This window comes from Trachypithecus francoisi, unplaced genomic scaffold, assembly GCF_009764315.1.
Source record: "Trachypithecus francoisi isolate TF-2019V2 unplaced genomic scaffold, Tfra_2.0 Lachesis_group9, whole genome shotgun sequence".
Classification (NCBI taxonomy): domain Eukaryota; kingdom Metazoa; phylum Chordata; class Mammalia; order Primates; family Cercopithecidae; genus Trachypithecus; species Trachypithecus francoisi.
In genome coordinates, this window is record NW_022681474.1 from 37154404 (window position 1) to 37179084 (window position 24681).

Sequence of the window (24681 nt, forward strand, 5' to 3'; positions counted from 1 at the left end):
AGGTGAGATACCTATAGTGGATCAATCTGCCTCATCTGATAGTCCTAGGAATAGTAATCATTTAAGGCATACATTTTTTAAAAAAAGTAACTCCTTTGTTTCAGACCTCTTAAGTCATGAAAATGCAGCAACGCTGAATGATGTAAAGACGTTGGTCCAGCAGCTATACACCACACTGTGCATTGAGCAGCACCAGTTAAACAAGGAAAGGGAGCTTATTGAAAGACTAGAGGATCTCAAAGAGCAGCTGGCTCCCCTGGAAAAGGTAAAACTTCAAATCTCAGGTTTTTCACCTTACCTGTATTTTTTCCAGAGCATGTATGTTTCTGTTTTTTCTTGTTAGTTTTATGCAGTTGAGTCATGTCAATCAAATTAGTTCTTTAGTTTATGGGACTGAACCATAAAAAAGCTTAAGTCACAGCTAAGAAAGGGCTTAAAAAGGAATCATTTGGAGCCTTGATAATGGACTTAAGAGCTTTCAGTTCTGAATGTACCGCCCTTAACCAGATTTACCACCTTTAAAATTAAGATCAGAATAATTGCTGATCAGGAAAGGCTCTTGAGTATAGTGGATAATGATTTTAGCCAAGTTAAGAAGGAATATTACAGTTAGCCCTCTGTTATCTGTAGGTTCTACATTCGCAGATTTAACCAACCTCGGATAGAAGATATTTGGTGGGGGGTGGGGGGACAATAAAACATAATAAGGCTGGGCGTGGTGGCTCACACCTGTAATCCCAACGCTTTGGGAGGCCAAGGCAGGCCGATCACCTGAGGTCAGGAGTTTGAGACCAGCCTGCCCAACATGGCAAAACCCCTTCTCTACTAAAAATATAAAAATTAGCCCGGCGTCGTGGCATCATGTGCCTATAGTCCCAGCTACTCAGGAGGCTGAGGCACGAGAATCACTTGAACCCAGGAGGCGGAGGTTGCAGGGAGCCAAAACTGCACTACTGCACTCCAGCCTGGACAACAGAGCAAGACTCTGTCTCAAAAACAAACAAAACAACAACAAAAAAAATACAAATTTAAAAAATCAATACAATAACTACATAGCATTTACATTGTATTGTAAGTAACTAGAGATGATTTAAAGCATATGGGAATATATGTATAGGTTATATGCAGATGCCATCCCATTTTATATAAGGGACTTTAACATTTATGTGTTTTGATGTCTTGGTTTGGGGGTATCCTGGAACCAATTCACCACAGATACCTAGGGACAACTGTATATAGACTATTATGCAACTATTAAAGGGACTATATAGATTTAATTTGCCATAGAAACCAAATTATAAAATAGTGTGCATACTATGATCCAGTTTTTAAATGTGTTATATATATACCTATACGCATTTATATATATACATACACAGAGAAAGAAATCAGAAGGAATACATTCCAAAATGCGAGTATAGTAGTCGGGTTATGACTGATTTTTCTTTACACGTTTCTGAATGTTTACAATGAATATATGTTACCTTTATTTTTTCTATGGTATTTCAATTTTAAGAAATCAGATTGTAAGGAGTAAGGAGGGGAACAAATACTCTTAGTAGTTTGCATTTTCTGATTCCTGAAAAATAATTTTCATCGTTTATAGAATATTTACTATGTTTCATGAATTGTGCTAGTATTTTACCTATATTTTCTTATTTAGTCTTCGGAACAATTCTTTAATGAAGTTAATGGTGATATGCAGATCAAGGCTCTGAATTGAGCTGCTTTAAATCCAGAGTCCGTGTTCTGCCCCTAGTATATCACTGGAGTTAAAACTGAGAATAGATTAAATCGTGTATGCAACAGTGAAAGAATATAGGTACATGTGCATTTCCCTCTTTCAGAGAAGATAATCTTGTGATTGGATGAAGACCTGTTGTAACTGAGTTATTCATGCCCGTATTTTCACCCACTTCTAGGGTGAAACATAAAATACAAATGCCCTGAATAGTAGTTATACTTACATGTATATATATATATATTTCAAGGCGGTTTCATTCTGTCACCCAGGCTATAGTGCAGTGGTATGATCTTGACTCACTGCATCCTCCAGTTCCTGGGCTCAAGCGATTCACCCACCTCAGCCTCCCGATAGCTGGGACTACAGGGATGTGCCACCATGCCCTGCTAATTTTTGTATTTTTTGTAGAGATGGGATTTCGCCATCTCTACAAGATTGCCCAGGCTCATCTTGAACTCCTGGGCTCAAGCAGGCTGCCCACCTTGACCTACCAAAATGCTGGGATTACAGATGTGAGCCACTGCACCTGGCCTAAGATATTTTATTCAGTGAAAACTGCAGATATTATTTAGGAAGACAAACTATATTTACTAGAACTGAGACTTGTGTCTTGATTATGAGCCCTGTTTCTTTAGTGAACATAGAACAGTTTAAACCTTTTTAAATTGGTTTTATGTCAAAATGCCTTACGATTATGTGTGCCCAATAGGTACGAATTGAGATTAGCAGAAAAGCTGAGAAGAGGACCACTTTGGTGCTATGGGGTGGCCTTGCCTACATGGCCACACAGTTTGGCATTTTGGCCCGGCTTACCTGGTGGGAATATTCCTGGGACATCATGGAGCCAGTAACATACTTCATCACTTATGGAAGTGCCATGGCAATGTATGCATATTTTGTAATGACACGCCAGGTAAGAATTCCTCTTCAAGTAACTTTTTATGAGATAGTAATAAAGTTTTAATTGTCAAAAGAGTTTTCTCTTTTTTCTCATTTTCTAAGGCCAGTTTTCTTTAAGTACTCATCCTTTATGCGCATACACACACGTGTGCCACTTGTGTATTAGGCAATATTCCAAGCAAATGCTGTAGATAGAGAGGTAGATAAAAGACATAGATGACAGTTGCGTCTCATATTTAATATGGCTGCTGTTGAACATATGCATTTTCTTTCTGTTGTTAGATCAGTGGTCACAACCTATTTGTGTTTGGGAAAATGACAGCACAAGAATATTGTTTAACCTTTCTTGGCCTTCCAAATGTGTCTAATAGAGAAGAAAGTAAACTGTTTTATGTCCTACAATTGCTTGCTCAGACTTTTTAGCACCTAGTGGCATGTCTGGCTCATACTAGTCACTGTGAACAGAACTGAACAGTCACATCATTCTTATCTGATCACAGCTCTGGGCATGGCTTGCATCTGTGACATTTCTTTCTCTCTCTCTCTCTCTCTCTCTCTGGTGTGTGTGTGTGTGTGTGTGTATCTTTAGCGCTTGCTCTCTTGTGCTCTCTCTCTCTTCTCTCTCATTTACACACGCTTTTAATGGCTTCTTTTTATCTACTGATTTAAGTCCAAACTCCTTAGCCTGGGTATTCATAACAGGTTGCTATCTGTCCTTTTCAGATGTCTCTCAACTCCTCTGTGTATGTTCTAAACAAGCCAAATTCTATTCTTTATTCCCCATAGTGACCTGAGTTTTCCACCCTTTTGTTCCTTACTTCACATCATTCTTTCAACTGGGAAAGTTCTCCCTGTTGATCTCTACCTGTCATCTTTCAAGGTTTACTTAAATGTTTATCTTTCATGAGCCTTTGACCAATTCCTTGTAGCTAACTTTGATCTCTCCCTCTTCTAAATTCCTATAACATATTGTGCCTCTCATTTTACTCATCCCATGTGCTCCCTTTTATTGTAATTATTATATGCTCTCTTTTTCTCTGTATTAGACTGTAGTATCTTTTTTTTTTTTCTTTGGAGACAGAGTCTGTCATCCAGGCTGGAGCACAGTGGCGCGATCTCTGCTCACTGCAAGCTCCGCTGCCTCCTGGGTTCACGCCATTCTCCTGCCTCAGCCTGCCGAGAAGCTGGGACTACAGGCACCTGCCACCACGCTCAGCTAAGTTTTTTGCATTTTTAGTAGAGACGGTGTTTCACCGTGTTCAGCAGGATGGTCTCGATCTCCTGACCTCGTGACCTGCCCGCCTCGGCCTCCCAAAGTGCTGGGATTATAGGCGTGAGCCATCGCGCCCAGCCTATACTGTAATATCTTTTGAGGTTAAGCATTTGGTTTTATTCAGTTTTTATTTCTAAGATCTTATTTCTAAAACTTAAGTCTTTAAGTCTAAAGACTTAGACTTAAGTCTTTTAGATAAAAGGCACATGTTACACAGTGATTTATGTCTACATTCCCTTAGGCACTGTGTAACATGTGCCTTACATCTAAAATACTAAATGAACTGAACATGTCAAATAAATGACACAGTGCTTTGGGAGGCCAAGGCAGGAGGATCACTTGAAGCTAGGAGTTTGAGACCAGCATGAGCAACATAGCAAGACCCTGTCTCTACCAAAAAACAATTTTTTTAATTAGCCAGGTGTGGTGGCATATGCCTATAGTCCTAGCTACTTGGGAGGCTGAGGCAGGAGGATCACTTGAGGCCAGGAGTTTGAGGTTACAGTGAGCTGTGATCATGCCCCTGTACTCCAGTGACAGTGCAAGACCCTGTGTCATAAGTAAATAGATAAATAACAGCCATGTTTTCAGCCAAACACTAATTTTTTCCAATTATACCTTAAATCTAAAGATCACCCTTGATATATCTCTTGCTGATTAACTGGGTACAAAATGGTGGTATTTCCCTGCGGAGTTTGCACTTCCTTGATTACTGAAGAGGTGAAGCATTCTTTCCACTGTGAGATACTCATACCTTTTGCTTGGTCATTACTATTAAGTACCTTTTGCTAAGCCTAATTATGTGTCAAGCATTTTACATCTAGTAACACAAGTACCTATATTCATATATTTAACCTCAACCCTGTAAGTATTTATATATCCCCATTCCATAGATGAGGAAACTGAGTCTCCAAGAGGATAAGTAATCTGCCCAAACATTATATCTAGTTCACTGTAGGACAAGGAATTGAACCCAGATTTGTGTGACTCTGTATGTAGGCTGCTCACTTTGTACTCAATTATACTGCCTTCCCTTGAGTTCATTTATGAGGAGTAACTTTTGAAAATTATAATTAGAATAGAAATAAAAATATATTGGGGAAATAATTACTGCTTACAAAAAGCTGTTTTGTAAATGTTTTCTGTATTAGACTTGAATACAGTGTTACCACTTTCTCCCTTCTCATGCTGCTGTAGAATCTTTAATGCCTTACCTGTCCTACTAGTTAAATGCTCCATTCTCTGATTCCCAAAATAGTCTTGCTGCCCCCAAGTGACAAGTTGCAAAATAGCAGTAGTAAACAATTTAGTCACTATTCACTTATGAATAGGAAAACAGTGACCAAATAAAATGTAGTTTTCATATTAAATATTTTTACTAACATATCCATCTTAATACCCCGAAGCAAATGCCTGTTCAGTGGCATTTAAACTCTTCTAAACTGCTGTTACTGTGAGTTGCTGTACTTGTTAGCAATCTAAATATATGCCAATAATATGTTAAGTTCCAAAGAATCTTTCTAAGATGGCAAGCTCCTTGAAATCATAAAATCAAATGGAATATTGAGTGTTGCTGATTAATATTTCAGTAGAATCTGAGTACTGATTTCTACTATGTAGAAAAGGAGCTGGGCAGTAAGACTTGCCTGTGGGAGCTGTGTCATTGTGCACATGGACCAGCCCTCCCACCATCTGGCCCATGCCTTTTCAATGAAGGGGATGATGTTGCCTCATGGGAGTGAGCATTGATTCTTGGGGAGTAAAAACATTTTACATATTATAATGCATAAACAGATAAACAGTATATTAAACCTCCTTTGGGAAGTAGGAGTAATCAGGAAAAAATGCCTTAAAAGGCTACTTAGGGGGGCAATAATGAAAAAAGTGTTGATAAATAGTGACCTAGCCTTTAATACCCTTTACCTCCTCAATTCCAATAACCGTCATTTATATTGTACTCCAGCAAACCACTTCAATGGCTGTTCAGGGCCTTCTTTCCTAGAACTGTCCCACTTATAATATAAATTAGTATGTTAATTTCTGATAATTTATTTTCTTTCTAGACCTTTTATTCACTCACTCATTCCTTTGACCTCATCCAGACCTTTAAGCTACAGGCATCTTTCTCTTAACTTTTTACTACCACCTTCCTCCTGTATCACTTCCTTTTCTGTCCAATTTAAACTGTGTTGTCATTCTCTTGTTAGTATCCTACCATCCCTGCCCTTTTGTCTTTCTACAGTATGTACTCTATAAACTCCTAATATCGGATTAATCTAGCCCTTTATCCTATCTCTGTCTAGGCTATTAAATATTGCTAGAGAAAAATCATGTCATAGTGTAGAATGGGCCACTGCTTGTGTTTCTAATCACGTTTTCTTCCCTCATATCCCCATAGTAGTTATTCTAAGACTTCACATCAAGATCCCCATCCCACCCTTAACCTTGCCTCCTACTTCTTCTAGAAAATTGAAATTAACAGATAGAAGCTTTCTAATTCTTAAGACTGTAAATGCAACTATATCTGTACCGAATTTTACACTATTTCCATCAAATTCCAAGAAAAGGTGGCATTTTCCTATTTAGGGCTAGCCCCTCCACATGTTCTTAGTCCCGTTCCTTCCTCCTAGTATCTTATTCCAATTTATTTTTTGTGTTCCCTGTGTTTTCAACCTCTCCTTCTCTGACTTTCTTTCCTAATGAAATTATCTGCATCTTTTCTCACTTACTATCAAATCACATTTTTTTTTTTTTTTTTTTGAGACAGGGTTTTACTCTGTCTCTTAGGCTTGAATGCAGTGGCATAATCACAGCTCACTGAAGCATCTACCTCCCAGACCCAAGCAATTCTCCTACCTCAGCCTCATGAGTACCTGAGACTGTAGGCATGTGCCACCATCCCCAGCTAATTTTTAAAAATTTTTTGTAGACACGGTTTCCCTGCGTTGCCCAGTCTGGTCTCGAACTCCTGAACTCAAGTGATCCTCCACCTCAGTCTCTCAAAATGCTAGGATTACAGGCATGAGCCACTGCACCCAGCCCAATCACAGAAATTTTAGAATAGAGTCTAGTACATAGTTGCTCAGTAAATGCTTGTTGCCCAAAAGAGGAAGCACAGAATAGATTTGAATAAACTTAGTGTGTATATTTACATCCTAAGGGAACATAGGTGAATAGCCTAGTAACAGCATGTTAGATTAATGTAGAGGGCTTTCCCTCAAGTTCTTAATCCACTAATTATCCCTTCAGTCAATTCAGACCTCGATTTTATTCATTTTAAAAAGGTTTCCACAAACCCTTTAGCTATCAGTCTTCTAATATCTATTATCTGTCATCATCAATAATTAAATATTTACTCTGTTTCTAGTTGTAGCATACTAGGCAATCAACCAGTCCTCCCGTAAGAAAAGTTAGAATTGTTAGACAAAACAATACACATCTGCTTGAAGATACTAGAGAACTAACAAAATAGCAAAAATTGCTAGGTGAGGGTCTAAATAAGAGTCGTCCCAGGAAAATGAGACTAGTATTTAGGTGTGCTTTTTCCTCTGGGAATTATGCTAATTGAGGAGGGTATAGTGGAGAGGCCAAGAAGCTGAGCCACACTTGTTAGCCTAGAGGAACCACAGCCTTAGAGATTGGTGTCTAATGATCACTAGAGTAGGTGAAACAGAAACCGTCTTGCTTTGATTTGGAACCTGTAAAGGCTACCATTGTAGAATAAGGATGAACCTGTTATAGGCTCTCTCAAGTACTGTAGCTCATCTTTCATTCATCTCAATCCTGTAAATTAGATTGAGGTAGTCTTGGAATACTGGTAATCCCCAAGTGCTGATGCTTACAGGCTTAATGCAGAAGCAAATATAAATCATCCCTGGGAGGAGATAACATTATTCTAAACCTTAAATTATTTCTACAAATAATTTTGCTTTTTAATTTTTTTATTTTTATTTTATTTTATTTTTTTAAGACAGGGTCCCACTCTGTTTCCCGGGTTGGAGTGCAGTGGCACAGTCATGACTCACTGCAGCCTCAAACTCCCAGGCTCAAGCAGCCCTCCCTCTTAGCTTCCTGAGTAGCTGGGACTACAGGCACGTGCCACCATGCCCAGCTAGGTTTTTTTTGGCATTTTTTGGAGAGCTGTAGTTTCTCCGTGTCACTCTGACTGATCTCAAACTCCTGGGCTCAAGTGATCTGCCTGCCTCGGCCTCCCAAAGTGCTGGATTACAGGTGTGAGCCACCGTGTCTGGCCAGTTTTGCAAACATTAAATTAGACATACAATAAAAATAAGCAGATACACAAATACCTACAGAAACAATAGATATTACAGACACAAGGACTCCAGATATTGGTATCATCAGACATAGCCTTTAAAATAAATATACTTACTATATTCAGGGAGATAAACAACAAGGTTGAGAATATTGGCAGATAACTTGATTTTTTTTTAAAGAACCCATTGAAAATTTTTAGAAATGAAATATAATGGATGAGTTTAATAGTAGATTAGATGTGACCTTGAGTGAGTCACAAGAAACTATTCAAAATGAAGTGTGCAGACACAGAAAGATGTAAAATATAGGAAAGGGGAAGAGACACAGGACACAGTGGAAAGGCCTAATATATATTTAATTTTATTGGAGTCTCGGAGAAGAGAGAGAGGATGGGAAGAAACAATATTTAAATAAAGAGTTAATGGCTGAGAATTTTCCAAAATGATGAAAGACATCCATTTACAGATTTAAGAATTCCAACCAGTATCAACCAATATAAAAACCGGGCGCAGTGGCTCACGCCTGTAATCCCAGCACTTTGGGAGCCCGAGGTGGGCAGATCACTTGAAGCCAGGGGTTTGAGACCAGCCTGGCCAACATGGTGAAACCCCTTCTCTACTAAAAATACAAAAATTAGCTGGGCATGTTGGCGCACATCTGTAATCCCAACTACTCAGGAGGCTGAGGCATGAGGATCACTTGAACCTGAGAGACAGAGGTTGCAGTGAACTGAGATCACACCACTGCACTCCAGCCTGGGTGATAGAGCAAGGCTATGTATCAAAAAAATAAAAATAAAAATAAAAAAGGAAATTTCCATTGAGACATATCGGTAGTAAAACTTCAAAAGCCAAAGCCAAATGGAAAAATCTTAAAAGCAGCCAAAGAGAGAAAAAGTTTGCCTTCAAAGGAGTCGCTGTTAGACTGAATGCTGACTTCTCAATAGCAGCAGTGAAAGCCAGTGGGATAGTATCTTCAATTTTTAGAAAGAAAATAACTGTCATCTTAGAATTCTATACTCAACAAAAAATATCTTTCCAAAATAAAGACATTTTCAGACAAACAGAGAATTTGTCACCATCAGATCTGCACTGAAGGAGATACTAACAGATGTTCTTTGGGCAGAAGAAAGATTATCACACATGAAAAGTCAGAAAAGCAGAAAGGAATAAAGAGCAACAAAAATGGTAAACCTGTGAGTGATGAGTCTAAACAAATATTAAATATATAAAACAATTATAATAAACTCTTAAGGAATTTAAGATATAGAGAGAATTAAAATATGCAACAACAGGCCGGTCTCATGCCTATAATCCCAGCACTTTGGGAGGCTGAGGCAGGCAGATCATTTGAGGTCAGGAGTTTGAGACCAGCCTGGCCAACATGGCAAAACCTCATCTTTACTAAAAATACAAAAAAATCAGCTGGGCATGGTGGCACACACCTGTAACTCTAACTACTGGGGAGACTGAGGCATGAGAATTGCTTGAACCCAGGAGGTGGAGGTTGCAGTGAGCCAGGATCGCGCCACTGCACTCCAGCCTGGGTGACAGAGTGAGACTCTGTCTCAAAAATAAATTAATTAATTAATTAAATGTGCAACAACAACGGCATATATGTCTGGAGCAGGTAAATAGACTTAAAATGTTCTAATATTCCTTCATTGTCTGGGAATAAGGTAGAAGTACCACTCCTATTCACCTTTGAAGAGGAGGCCCTAGCCAGTGCAGAAGGCAAGAACAGAATATGGAAGATATAAGGATTGGAAAGAAAGAAAACTGACACTTAGAGATTTTGTACATGAAAAAATACAGAAGAAATGTATAGATAATTGGTTAGGATCTGTGAGTGAGTTTCATAAGGTTATTGGATACAAGGTCAGTGTATGTAAATCAATTGCATATCTATATGCTAGCAACAAATGGTTAGAAAATGAAAATAATTTAAAGCTGCACCTCAAAATTACTTTTAAAAATACATAGACCACATATAGAAGGCAAAGAAGGGGGGAAAACCCTAGAAATATATTGTATAAAAAATGTATAAGACTCTATCCAAACATGTCAGTTCTACCCAACTGATCCATTAGACTCAATGCAATCCCAGTCAGTCAAAAACCCAACAGATTTGGGGATTGGGGAAGAGATTTGAATAGACTGCTTCTAAAACTGATATGGAAATGTAAAAGACTAAGAAAAGCCAATAAACTCTTGAAGAAAAACTGAGTAAGAGGATTTGCTCTATTAGATATGAAGACTACAGCTTTAGTTACAACACTTCAATGACAGTGGCACAAAGATAGACCTATAGAATAGAAGAGTATAGAAACAGACCCAGTGTAAATGAACTTTCGATTTTAAAAAGTGATGGCTGGGCACGGTGGCTCAAGCCTGTAATCCCAGCACTTTGGGAGGCCGAGACGGGCGGATGACAAGGTCAAGAGATCGAGACCATCCTGGCTAACACGGTGAAACCCCGTCTCTACTAAAAAAATACAAAAAACTAGCCGGGCGAGGTGGCGGGCGCCTGTAGTCCCAGCTACTCGGGAGGCTGAGGCAGGAGAATGGCGTAAACCCGGGAGGCGGAGCTTGCAGTGAGCTGAGATCCGGCCACTGCACTCCAGCCTGGGCGACAGAGCGAGACTCCATCTCAAAAAAAAAAAAATAGTGATGGGTCATGCCTGTAATTCCAGCGCTTTGGGAGGCCAAGGTGGGAGAATCAATCACTTGAGGCCAGGGGTTCACGACCAGCATGGACAACATAGTGAGACCCTATTGCTAAAAGAATTTTTTTAATTAGTTGAGTGTGGTGGTGTGCACCTGTAGGTACCAGTTACTCAGGAGGCCAAGGTGAGAGGATTGCTTGAGCCCAGGAGTTTGAGGTTGCAGTGAGCTATGATTGCACCACTGTACTCCAGCCTTGGTGGCAGAGTGAGACTCAAAAATAAATAAACAAAAAAGATGGCCCTACAAAGAAAGGAGAGTCTTCTTCAATAAATGGTGCTAGGATAATTGAATGCCTATATTAAAAAATGAAATAACCCCATTTTATACTATAAACAAGAGTAAATTCCAGGTGAATTGTAGATCTAAATGTGATAGGTAATGTAATAAAACTCCTATAAGAGAATATCTTAATGACTATAGAGAATGATTTCTTACACAGAATGAAAAGCACTAACCATACAGGATAAGAATGATAAAGTAAGCCAGGCACTGTGGTGTGTACCTGCAATCCCAGCTACTTGGGAGGCTGAGATGGGAGGATCGCTTGAACCCAGGAGTTGGAGGCCAGCCAACAAAGCAAAATCCCATATCACAAAAGACAAAGAATGATAAATTAGACTACATTAAATTATTATCTGTTTATTAAAGAACACCATGAAGAAGGTAAACAGGCTAGAAGGAGATGCTTGCAGTATGTATAACCTACAAAGAATCTATATCCAGAATATAAAAACAAATTCTACAAATCAGTAAGAAGGTGACGGAATCCACTAGAAAAAATGGCAAGAGATCTGGACAGGCATTTCTAATAAAGGATATGCAAATGGCCAATAATAGATTAAATGAAAAGACCTCAGCCTCTTAGGGATCAGGAAAATGCTGTGTATCTCCAAGAGAAATGAAAACATACATCCACACAAAAACTTGTACACAAGTGTTCACAGCAGGATTGTACATAATAGCCCCAATATGGAAACAATCCATATGCTATCAACTGAGGAATGGATAAATAAAATGTGGCATAACTATTAATGTTATTAATAGTTGGAATGTTATTTGGCAATACAAATAAATGAAATACAGATACATGCCACAAATGGATGAACCTTGAAAATGTTATGCTAAGTGAAAGAAGCCAGACACAAAAGGCCACGTATTGTATGATTCCACTTATATGAAATATCTAGAATAGACAAATTATAGAGGCAGAAGATAGATTAGTAGCTGCCTAGAACTGGGAGTTTGGGGGAAGAGGAGAATTGACTATCACAGGGTATGGAGTTCTTTTTTGGGGTGATGAAAATGTTCTAAAATTGTAGCAATGATTGTACAACTCTGTGACTATATATAAACCATTCAGCATTATACTTTAATTGGGTAAATTGTATGGTATGTGAGTTATATCTCATTAAAGCTTTTTAAAAATGAGATGGTATTGCATACACAGCAGAATGGCCAACATCTTTTAAACCAGCAATATCAAGTATTGGCAAGGATGTGGAATGATGGTACCTCTCATAATCCTGCTGATAGGAATGTAATAGGTACAACCATTTTGGAAACTGTTTAACATCACTTCTGACATTTGAACACATGCATACCCTGTGATCTAAGATTTTCCACTCCTAGGTATATGTCCAGCGGAAGAGATAAATCCAGAAATGCTTTTGGCAGCATTATTAGTAAGAACCGAAACAAACCAAAAGCTTATCAATAGTAGAATGGTTAAATAAACTACGATGAAGTCATACAATATAATATAATGGAAATGAATAGACTGCAGCTACACATAAAAGGTGAATTTCACAAACATAATGTTGAGTGCAAGTAGCCATATAAATATATACTGTGTGACTCCATCTTCATAAAATTCATAAAACAGGTAACACTAAGTTGTGGAACTTAGGAATGCATGCTTAAGGAGGTAAGTTATAAAGAAAGCCAGAAAACAATTACCATAAAAGTCAAGAGACTGATTACTTTGGGGGAAAGAGGTGTGAGTATTTGGAAAGGGGCAAGAGGGAGTTTCTGGATTGTTGGCAGTGGTCTATTTTTATAAAATCTGGTGATGAGTAACATGTTCATTGTGTGTTGATTCATTGTGATGTACATTTTGTGTGTACTGCTCTGTATGTTTCACAGTAGAAATGTTCAGGTAGTAAATACTTAACAGTCAGCACACATGCATACATATGTATTGAATCTAAGCAGCAGTTAGTGAATATTTTGTGAAGATAGTATGCTAAGGACTGATAATTCCATTTCTTCATTTTTTTAGGAGTATGTTTATCCAGAAGCCAGAGACAGACAATACTTATTATTTTTCCATAAAGGAGCCAAAAAATCACGTTTTGACCTAGAGAAATACAATCAACTCAAGGATGCAATTGCTCAGGTATTACAAAAATTAAAATAAATCCCAGCCCCATCTTGCATGGTTATTATTATTATCCACAGCCACAGTTCTTCAAATGAGTAAACTGAAAGAATGTTCCAACCTTCTTCCTGTATAAATTATTCGTCAGTTGATTACAGTAACTATTTTAGGCATGGACATTTCTCTAGAAAGTTTTATAAAAAGCAAGTGAGAAGATGGTGTGTCCGCTCCATCCTGTTAACACCAGCACATTGACATTTTTAGGCCTACTTTTACTTTTTTTTTTTTTTTTTTCATTTTATTTCTTTGTAGTTGTCTGTTTCTACTTTTCCCTCTGCTTTTTGATTATTTCTATAATAATTGATCTAAGATTTTTCACATAAATGTGTGGTAGCAGTGGGGAAAAGTAAAACCCAGGTAAGAGGGAAAGACTGCTAGAAATCTTTGCCAGGGACAGGTTAGAGGCTATCAAACTGGAAGATACTTGGAAAAGATTGATATATTTTATTTTTCATAAAAGCTACCTCTTTCACATTTCTGGATGTGCCTTCTTCACTCTGTTATCTTTGATTTTGGTAAATAAACCCTTATTCTTTTTCTCTGTAGTCTTTGTGACTTTAGAGATTTTTCAGCAATCTCTAGAAGCTTTTCCATCCTCTTTATGTTTAGTTGCCCTTCTCTGCCTTTCCTGTCTCTTCTTGATGATGGGGTTGTGCTTTGAATAGGCTTAATCCATCTTCCTGCTTTGGCCTAAGTGGAGTTCTGTCTTCCTTTGCTGTGTACGGTGGTTCTAAACTGGAGGGAGTACATCAGAATCATCCCTGGATCTGTTAAAAGTACAGATGCTTCAGTCTCACCCTAGGCTTGCTCGTTAGTCCAACTCCTCTGGGGTGAAGTCCAAGCATGTGTGAGTTTTGAAAGTACTATGGTTGACTCCACACGCTGTTTTAAAATCAATTGGCTAAGTAAAAACTTAAACAGATACTGGATAAATAACTAAAATCTTGAGTAGCATGAAGTCCTGGCTCTTAGCCCTTGTGAAAGGGCTTCTCACTGGAGAAACACCATCAAGATGCATGTGTCAGATGCTCTTTACATTCTTAGCCTCTGAGTCCTACCCTGTTGATAGCACTGCTTTTTCTGGAGGCTTTGTTGAGGGCTGAAACTGCCAAGGAAGACTTCCATTTTGTATTCACCCTTTGTTGTCCTATGTCGTGAGTTAAAATGCTTTTTCAAGGCACTCTTATTTTGAGAGTTATTGAGATGATCTCTGACTCATAGTAATGGAGAAGTTTCCTTTTCTCGATAGAGAGTAATTTCATTGAAAGCTTCACTAGCCAGTTTTTCTCACCTTTTGTTTCTATTTTAGGCAGAAATGGACCTTAAGAGACTGAGAGACCCATTACAAGTACATCTGCCTCTCCGACAAATTGGTGAAAAAGATTGATCTGCAAAGAGCCTCTGAATCCTGGCAGAAGGAACACCTGTTTGCCTTTTTAATTAAAGCATTGCAGGTGGAAGCTGGGAGTGATGGGGGGGTAGAGCGTTTTTACCTTTAATTATAAAACAAAAACAGAAAGGATCTGAGGGAAGAAGGGAATGTTAAAACCTGAGGATCAGGCATTGTGGACTACAAGCTCAAAGGGCTTAGTGAATATTGTCTTAACCAAGTATCTCAGTTTCTGGATGAAAATGATGCAGTTATATAGTTGAGAGATTCATAAAGAGAAAATGATGCTGGAGGTGTTTGTTTCTTGCATCTTTGCAGAGTCAGCAAAACAGTAACACACCAGCACCCCACTCTGCTCTATTTGTTTTTAATTTAACTGTCCCTATTTTTGATATAGGAGTAAATAAATATACCAGAAAAGCAAATTCTCATGATATGCTAAAATATTATTAGCATTTATTTTAAATTGGACCCAGTCTCTGCAGAGTTACCAGGAATCTCTCCTTCCTGCATCCCTTTACTGACCACCTACCTGTACCTCTTAGCTACACTCATTTTTTCCATTTGATAATTGGAACCAACTTACAACTGTTTTAATAATTGACACTTTAGATTATCTCTTAATACCTTCTTAAATGTCTATATATCCCAGTGCTCTGGATCAGTGTCTAAAAATCATTGGCAACACTGCATGAGGTTGTTGGTTTTGTTTTGTTTTGTTTTGTTTTTATTAGTTAGTCTTTCACAGGAGGAAAAATTGCCCTCGTTTGTATACTTATCTATTGATAATCCCCTCTCCCTCCACAACACAAATCAGAGGGAAGGGGGACATTCAGCTGTGCTACCAAATCAGGAAGATGTAAGGTTTACAAATTGGCTAAAAATCATGGCTCTGTAGCCATTTCAACCAGAATAATTTTATTGCTAATCTGCTTGTGTGACAGCATTCCAGGCCAGCCAGATGGCACTGCCTTGTCTGGAGGCTTTGTTCATCTCGAAGGACACACAATTCCACACTGTTTGTGAGCCCTCACACCTCCACAACTTCAGTTGTTGTAAATCAAGTGTGTGAATCTCAAACGGTGCCATTTATCTTTATATAGGAATACATTTCTAGGGCTGCCTTCAGCCCACTCTCTTCACCCTATTTTTTCTTATCTTAAATTGAGAGAAAGGTAATTAATCTTATACTTTGTCAAAACACTTTCTACCATATTTCCAGATGACATCTGCGCTTGAAGAGTCAAAGGAATCTGTGTCTAATATCCTGTTTTTAACTGCTGTGGGGCAGGATGGAAAGGATGGTGGGGGCTGCCACACCACTGATTGGCCTTTTCTTTCACGTGATTCATCCTTCCTCATTGTGCCAAGGAGTTTCTTTCTCTTTTTCTTCCTCCTTTGGGATCATTGTGTATGAAAAGAAAAACTTTAAATGACAAATCCAGACTCCAGGTGCCTTGCAAAGGTTGAAGGCCAGCCAGGATTGCTGCTGCTGCTACTCCTGCCACCACCCCTTTCATTGGCATGATGGAATGAAAGGATGCATGTCTCCACTTCCTGACCCTCCGCCCACTTCCTTCTCCTTCCACCACCCCCAGTCGTCAGCTCCTTCCCTCATTTATTTTTGTTAAGTTGTGTGAATTATTTTTAAACCATTTATCCTGTTTGTGCATAGGGTTTTTAAGAAGAAACAGCACAGTACAATGAGCAAATATTTTCGGGGTGTGTGGGAGGCAAGGGAGGGAGGACATGGAGGAAAGTTCTTTAAACAAATAGCAAACTATTGAACATGTGTAAAATCCTGTATCATTTATGAAATATGTATAAAAAGCAATGTACCTTCTGGAACAATAAATACTTATTCAATTTTTGAACGATAGCATCTCATTCTTTAAAACAAAACCAGAAAAACTACATTTCCTGTGATTCTAGGTAGTAAGTTTTTACTTCTAAAATTCATTTTTATAAAAATATCATTATCAAATTAAGCTCTCTTCCTTAAGCCCATATTTCAAAAATAGGCGTTTCACTAATTCTTCCTGAACCTAAGATAGTATTTTCCTAATTTGCCAGAGCCACCAAGAGGTTGAGTGACCTCTACAATCATAAATAAAGTCAGCAGCAGCAGTCTCAGTGAGCCTGAATCCTCATCTCCTGATTGACAGGAAAAATGTCCATGGTATCAGATCACCTGGATTGCCCCGTGTGGGCTCCTGGACTCAAGAAAATTGTTCAAAGATGCACCAAAATTAAGTATTCATTATTTTCAGAGTTTGTATCAAATTTACAGTGGTAGCCAAACAGGAAATATCACATGCTGCCAAGGTCACCACAAGCATATTTAAAAACTTGTATTAAATATCTGGTTGCTGTAGTGCAATATGAGGTGCTGTTCAAACAGCCTTTGTAGCTGTGGTCCTGCCTTCTGGCAGCTTACAGCAGCCTAACACAGACAACCCTCACCCACATGTAAGGTGTAAGAATTTAAGGTTTGACAGAGCAGGAGCATCGCCATCTTGGACAAGCACCGCCATTTTAAGTTCCCTTTGATTAAAAACCGCCTCAATCCAGCCCAAAATCACCAGCCTAATGGCTAATGTCAGCATGACCATAAACCACAAATGACACCTGAGACAAGAAACATTCCAACCCTGAGATAAAGCCCCCTCTGACCAGAAACATCCCAGCCCCGAGATAACCTCTCCTCCTCCGAACAGACATTCCAACCCTGCAATAAAATTCTCGTCCACCCAGAAATACTCCGAGCCTGCGAGGCTCTCCCTCACTAAACCCTTAAGTACCCATAGTCTGTAAGAGAATGCTCCTGATCGAAATCAGCCAGAATATTCTCCAAAATAAACCTGTCTTTGACTATGGAGCCTCTTTTTGTTTCTTTCTTCAACTCTTACAAGGTTGAAAATATTAAGTCGTTTTTTGCATTCAATAAATAGTATCTACATACTTCACACATTCTGTTAAGCTTTGCAGGGTTGTTTTTGTTTTGGTTAGGTTTTTTAAGGAAAATAAAAACATGATTCCTGCCTTTAAGGAGCTTACAATTTGAAGTTTAAAGCAGGAGTAGCCAATCTTTTGGCTTCCCTGAGCCATACTGAAAGAAGAATTGTCTTGGGCCACACATAAAATACACCAACACTAATGATAACTGATGAGCTAAAACAAAACGCAAAAAAAACTCAATGTTTTAAGAAAGTTTACGAAGTTGTGTTGGGCTGCATGCGGCCTGCGAACCATGGGTAGGACAAGCTTAAAGTATAGTGAACCTAACAACAACAAAGGAAACCTGATTTAAAAATGATCAAAGGAGTTGAACAGTTCTCCAAAAAGGTATACAAATGGCCAATAAACACAAAAAGATGCTCAACATCACTAATAATTAAGGAAAGGTAAAACTACCGTGAAATGCCACGTCACGCCCATTAGAATGGCTATTAGAAAAAGCAGAAAATAAAACGTTGGTGAGGAAGTAGAGAAATTGGAACCCTTGGCACTGCTGGTGGGAATGTAAAATGGTTTATCTCCTGTGGAAAACAGTATGGTGGCTCCTCAGAAAGTGAAACAATTACCATATGATCCAGCAATTCCATTTCTGGGCATATGTCCAAAAGAATTGAAAGTAAGAGACAAACAGACGTGTACACACATGTTCGTAGCAGCATTATTCACAATAGCCAAAAGGTAGGAGCAACCTGAGTGTCCGCCAACAAATGAATGGATAAACAAAATATGGTGTATACACACAGCTGATTATTATTCAGCCATACAAGAATGGAATTTGGTCACATGCCGTAATGAGGATGAGCCTTGAAGACACATGCTAAATGAATCGAGCTAGTCACAAAAGGACAATTACTGTATGATTCCACTTATATGAGTAGTCAAATTCATAGAAATACAAAGTAAAATAGTGGCTGCCAGGGATGAGGGAGGGGAGAATGGGAAGTTATTGTTTAATGCATACAGAGTTTCAGTTTGGGAAGATGACAAAGTTCTGGAGGCGGGTGGTGGTGATGGTCGCCCAACAATGTGAATGTACCTAATGCCACTGAACTGTACACTTAAGTGGTTAAAATGATAGATTTTATGTATATTTTACCACAATGGAAATAAAAAATGCATAGTGGATTAGAGGCAAATAATGATAGTGTCAAATCTATTACTGAGTGTAAGTAATGCAGTTTCGCTGAGGGAGCATAGACTTTAGAAGTGGAAAAAGTAAAAGGGTTCTCAGAACATGGTCCCCAGAGCAGCAGCATGTCATCTCCTGGAGTTGTTAGAAATGCAAGTTCTCCGGTCCCTCTTGCATCAGAAACTAGGAGTGGATCCAAGTGTTCAACAAACCCTCCTGGTGATTCTGATGAAAACCCTTGATCTAGCCTAACCATTGCTTTAAAGAGAAAGGAACGAAGGCACAGAGATGGCGTCTATGTCACAACTCCTCAGAGCGTCCTGTGGTCAAGTACCAGACGAAGTGACTGGAGGATTGCTGAGCATGGTGACTGGTGAGTAGAAAAGATGTAACCAAGGGTCATGTTAACGCTAATGTGGTATCCTGCTTGTCAGGGTGCAGCGGTAAGCACGTGGTAGACGCTTTCAAAAACAAATACAAATAGGTTGACTTTTAAAATCTATCTGGAAAGATTTCACAGAAAAATAGGACTTCTTAGATTTTAGAGCTCGGTTTCACCGAAACACTTCAGAGTTTTAATTCAGTTTCATCACTGCCAACCTTTGTTGCTCTCCCAAATAAGTCCAAACTCCTTGTTTCCCACGGTGTGCTTGTGATATTTCCTTAGGATAAATGTATAGGTCATTTTTAATGAATCCTACTGAATATAAGATTACCTACTTTGCCTGTAAATCCCAGCACTTTGGGAGACCAAGGTGGGTGGATAGCTTGAGTTCAGGAGTTCAAGACCAGCCTGGGCAACATGACAAAACCCCATCTCTACTAAAAATACAAAAATTAGCCGGGCGTGGTGGTGCACACCTGTAGTCCCAGCTACTCAGGTGGCTGAGGCAGGAGAACACTTGAACCCCGAAGGCAGAGATGCAGTGAGCTGAGATTGCGCCATTGCACTCCACCCCAGGCGACAGAGTGAGACCCTGTCTCAAAAGAATACTTATTTGATAAATGTTTATATTTTATAAATGCATCATACACTGAGCAACCCCTCCTCTTTGAACTTCGGCTCCTGTGACTCCACCCTTGCATTTCCTTTCATAAATCTGTGATTACTTCTTGTTCTCCTTTACAGCGTTGTATTCCTCTGCCCACATCTTTGATATCAGGCTTCCCCAAGGTTCCATCTTGGACCCCATTTTCCATGGGTGTGATCTCACCCCCCTCCCCTATTTCAGTTACCATTTATATATTGGTAGCTCTCAAATTGTTACTCTAGCTCAGATGCAGATCATAGACTGATTTATCCTCTTCCTAACTGGTCTATTTCTAGCATTGCCTTCTGTACATTAAATTCTCTCAGTGTCACCAGAGTATTTTTGTTTTTAAATTCTAATGGCACATAATTAAGAAAAATTATAACATATGACCAAGCATCAACATTAAATATGGGGGAGGAGACAAGACACCACAAGAAAGCAATTCACCAAACCCAAAACTTGGAACATTCTGTAGGACAAATGGTGGGGTTTCGTCAACAAATGGAATAAAGAGAGGAAGACCATTATGGATTAAAATATATATATATATATATATATAATCCAAATATATATATTTGAAACGGAGTCTCCCTCTGTTGCCCAGGCTGGAGTTCAATGGTACAATCGCGGCTCACTGCAACCTCCGCCTCCCAGGTTCAAGTGATTTTCCTTTCTCAGCCTCCCAAGTAGCTGGGATTATAGACGTGCACCATCACACTCGGCTAGTTTTGCATTTTTAGTAGAGATGGGGTTTCACCATGATGGCAGGGCTGGTCTCGAACTCCTGACCTCAGGTGATCCATCTGCCTTGGCCTCCCAAAGTGCTGGGATTACAGGCGTGAGCCACTGCACCCAGCCAATAAAAATAAATTTAAGTGACAACCAAAGTGTAATATATAAATCTTGTTTGAATCCTGACTCAATCCAGGATTAAAAGAAATATTTGGAACTATTGGAACAATTTAAATATGGTTTGGGTATGAGTTAAGGAATTATTACTAATTTTCATAGTTGTAATAAAAGCATCATGATTATGTAAAAAAAAAAAGACCATGTGTTAGAAATGCATACTGGTATGTAAATGAAATGAGATTGACAAAATGTTAGTAATTATTATAGCTGGGTGTTCATTATTGTTCTTTATACTTTTATATATATATTTGAAATTTTTCATCATAAACAGTAAAAAATGAAAGGGCAGGTCAACTAAAAAGGAAAAAATAAAAATAAGGGGGAAAAAATTTTTACCATCCTGGGAATTCTTGTTTACAGAACCAAAAGCTATCTGGTGAAAGTCCTTGACTCCAGCAATCAATCCTGGCAACAAGTCTGGGTTTATCTCATGCACACGTCCTCTGTTTCTCTGCAACACATATGAAGCCCTCAGATGGATTCCTAGACACAGGAAGTTGTGGGGGTTTGTTTTTTTTTGTTTAAAGCACTAATACTTAGCAACACTATCCTGCAATGAAACAGCAGGGTCATCCATTGCTGCCCCCATCAAACCACAGCTTAATAAGTTAATGGTCAAATTGCCTGTGTCCCACTGATGTTAGTAATAAAGTAGCTAACTACAATTTTAGATCAATGGAAACCCCTTGCTTGACCATAAACCCTGTGCTTCTGGAGACCATTTGTACTTCTGTCACTGTCAAAAACCAGTGATTGGCCGGGCTTGGTGGCTCACACCTCTAATCGCAGCACTTTGGGAGGCCAAGGCGGGTGGATCACGAGGTCAGGAGATTGAGACCATCCTGGCTAACATGGTGAAACCCCGTCTCTACTAAAAATACAAAAAAGTTAGCTGGGCATGGTGGCGGGCACCTGTAGTCCCTGCTACTCAGGAGGCTGAGGCAGGAGAATGGCATGAACCTCGGAGGTGGAGCTTGCAGTGAGCCGAGATCAGGCCACTGCACTCCAGCCTGAGTGACAGAGCAAGACTCTGTCTCAAAAAATGTGCTATGAAGCACATTTTCTCTCCTTTGTCTAAACGTGAAACTTCAGTAAATTTTGACATTTAATTTTCCAGAGTGTTAATTTAATGAGTAGTTTCTAATTTTAAGCTCCTACCCCATCTTAATGTGAGAATTAGTGAAATAAATAACATAAAACCAATTTTAATTTTGGGAGTAAAGACAATAAAAACATGAGGTATTGCTGCTTGAATTGGTAAAAACACAATTTAAACCTTGTTTCTTTCAGAAGTTTTGAGGTCAAAGACCATAATAAAACAAACTTAGGAGCTCATTTCAAGAGAATACTGTCCTTGTCCCATACCTGTCCTTACTACTTTGTTTTGTGTGCTATTGTAAGCTCCTTGACCATCTGACCAAGACAGGTTCAATGATTTGGCTTCATCCATTCTCGTTTAGTGTGCAATGCTATGGCTGCAACATTGTGAAATCAATTCCTATAAGTCACAAAGCAAGAATTTGATGTGAGGGGATGTCCCTCATTTAGAATTCCCTTCTGGATAAGATACTGGAGGTTTCATTGCAAGGAATTCTTGAGAGAAAACAATAGGAGGATGAGGGATTGTGGTTTTTTGTTTTTTGTTTTTTTTCCTAAAGAAAACTATCAATAAAGGAACCCTGTTGACAGTGTAAAGCAGTGCTTCTCTCTGGGGCCAAGGCCAGAGCTGTGGACACCTTGTCCTACTCATCCTCATCCTCTTCCTCTGATAAAGCCCCTACCAGTGCTGATAAAGTCTTTCTCGTGAGAGCCTAGAGGCCTTAAAAAGAAAAAAAAAAAAAAGTGCTTGAAAGAGAAGGGGACAAAGGAACACCAGTATTAAGAGGATTTTCCACTGTTTCTGGCAGTTGGTCCAGAAGGATGCCTCCGTTCCTGCTTCTCACCTGCCTCTTCATCACAGGCACCTCCGTGTCACCCGTGGGTGAGTCTCACGTCAAGAACTTGGCACAATGCACTTTTTGTTGTGGCAATTTGCTATAATGTACAGATGATTAAGAACTAGATTCCAGTACCTTAAATGCTAGCTCTAGAATCTTGTAAGAAAAGTCCCTGATAATCCTTGAAAATAGATTTCCAGAGAATTTCTGTTACATGTTCCATTTAACCTCTTGCCTGGACGTCCAAAATTTCCATGGATCTGCCATATTCCACAGCTTTCACTAGCTAAAGAGTTCCTGGAGTTTGTGTAAAAATAATTCTGTCTTCTTTGTGTTCTAGGCACTTTTATAGTTCCAACTTGAAGAGCCAAAAAAAAAAAAAACTAAAGTTGAGCATGGAGTTTTTCTTTAATGAAGGCAAGGGACTGAAAGCTCTGTTGCCATCTCATGGGGCACAGATCTGGATAAACCAAACTCATTAGTCTTTATATCAGAATATACTTTTTGCACAATTCGAGTGAATCTTAAATTGTCTCCCTCCTCAGGCTTGGTGCAAAACTGGCCAATCAGACAAAGAAAAGTTTCAATTCCAGTTACTAACAGATTTCTCTCTTGCCTCTTTTTCTAGTAGAATATCAGTACTAACTGGAAGAGAGGGTGGGGATGAGATGGAGAGAACCATCCTTCTTGACACTTTTGAGTAGTTCAGTATTTAATTGACCCTGGTCTATTTCTTCATGGTTGCTCTAGCACCTTAAAGGATACACATTAAACAAAAGCTTGTGGCCAGGCACGGTGGCTCACACCTGTAATCCCAGCACTTTGGGAGGCCAAGGCGGGCAGATCACCTGAGGTCAGGAGTTCGAGACCAGCCTGGCCAACGTGGTGAAACCCCATCTCTACTAAAAATACAGACACACACAAAATTAGATGGGCATGGTGTCGCATGTCTGTAATTCCAGCTACTTGGGAGGCTGAGGCGGGAGAACCACTTGAACTCAGGATGTGGAGGTTGCAGTGAGCCGAGATCGAACCACTGCACTTCAGCCTGGGCAATAGAGGGAGACTCTGTCTCAAAAAAATAAAAAATAAAAATGTATTTAAAAAATGGCGATTTGAGACCCTCAAGAGACCTGATACCTAAATGTAATGTGGGATCCTGGAACAGAAAGATATAGGTGGAAACTAAGGAAGTCTGCATAAGTGTGGACTTGAGTTAATAAGAAGGTATCAATAGTGGTTCATTAACGTGACAAAGGTACCATGCTAATGTATGGTAAGTGTACAGCTAAAGGTGACACGCCGTAACAAGGGAAACTGGGTGTGGGGCATGTGGGATCTCTTTGTCTTATCATCTCAATTATGCTGTAAATCCAAAACTGTTCCAAAAAATATGCTTGAGCTACCTGTCATTAATCACCCCATATCTGCTACCAGTAACTAACCCAAGGTTCGCTCAGAAAGTTGTCCTCCTGAAAAATCTCCACTCCCCTTTCTTCCCACCCTTCTCCTTACCTATTCTCCCTCTAGTACCTCCTGTATTCCCCATTCTTTCCATATACCCTCGCCCTTCCCAGATCTTTTCCTCCGACCCCCAACTCCTCAAGGATGATATATGGCTCAATGACAGAGGCGTGATAAAGGCGGAACTTTGGGGACTGGAGCTGGTGTTTGCCCTGGGAGGAGAGAGGAAGTGAGAGAAGAAGGAAAAGAAGGGATGGGAAAGGGGGAAGCAAAGTGGGGTGATGAGGGAGGAGGATGGAAGAGGAGGGAGCAGGAAAGAAGGGATGCTTCCCAACCAAGCTCAGGCACAGGGTCGAAAGGGGGCTGTGACTCAGGGGTGGCTGTCTGTTGGATAGGACCTGGAGGGTTGGAAGACTCAACACTGGGGCGAAAGGGTGGGGAC

At 39.4% G+C, this 24681-nt stretch overlaps 2 protein-coding genes across 3 annotated transcripts in view; both read left to right on the top strand.

The window, feature by feature from the left end:
- Positions 1-16619, top strand: part of MCU (mitochondrial calcium uniporter) — a 209138-nt gene extending 192519 nt beyond the window's left edge. For both annotated transcript variants that reach the window (XR_004436772.1, XM_033209775.1), the window contains 4 exons: positions 105-265; positions 2454-2657; positions 13197-13313; positions 14665-16619. Coding sequence is in view for 1 of the 2 variants with exons in the window: in XM_033209775.1 (XP_033065666.1) it covers positions 105-265; positions 2454-2657; positions 13197-13313; positions 14665-14742 (560 nt within the window). In the remaining variant the exon portion in view is untranslated. The remainder of the gene's footprint in view (positions 1-104; positions 266-2453; positions 2658-13196; positions 13314-14664) is intronic.
- A 5664-nt stretch (positions 16620-22283) lies between these two features.
- The window catches only part of OIT3 (oncoprotein induced transcript 3), a 45348-nt gene continuing 42950 nt past the window's right edge, over positions 22284-24681 (top strand). The window contains exon 1 of the mRNA XM_033208778.1: positions 22284-22819. Coding sequence (XP_033064669.1) covers positions 22759-22819 — 61 coding nt within the window. The 5' untranslated portion in view covers positions 22284-22758. The remainder of the gene's footprint in view (positions 22820-24681) is intronic.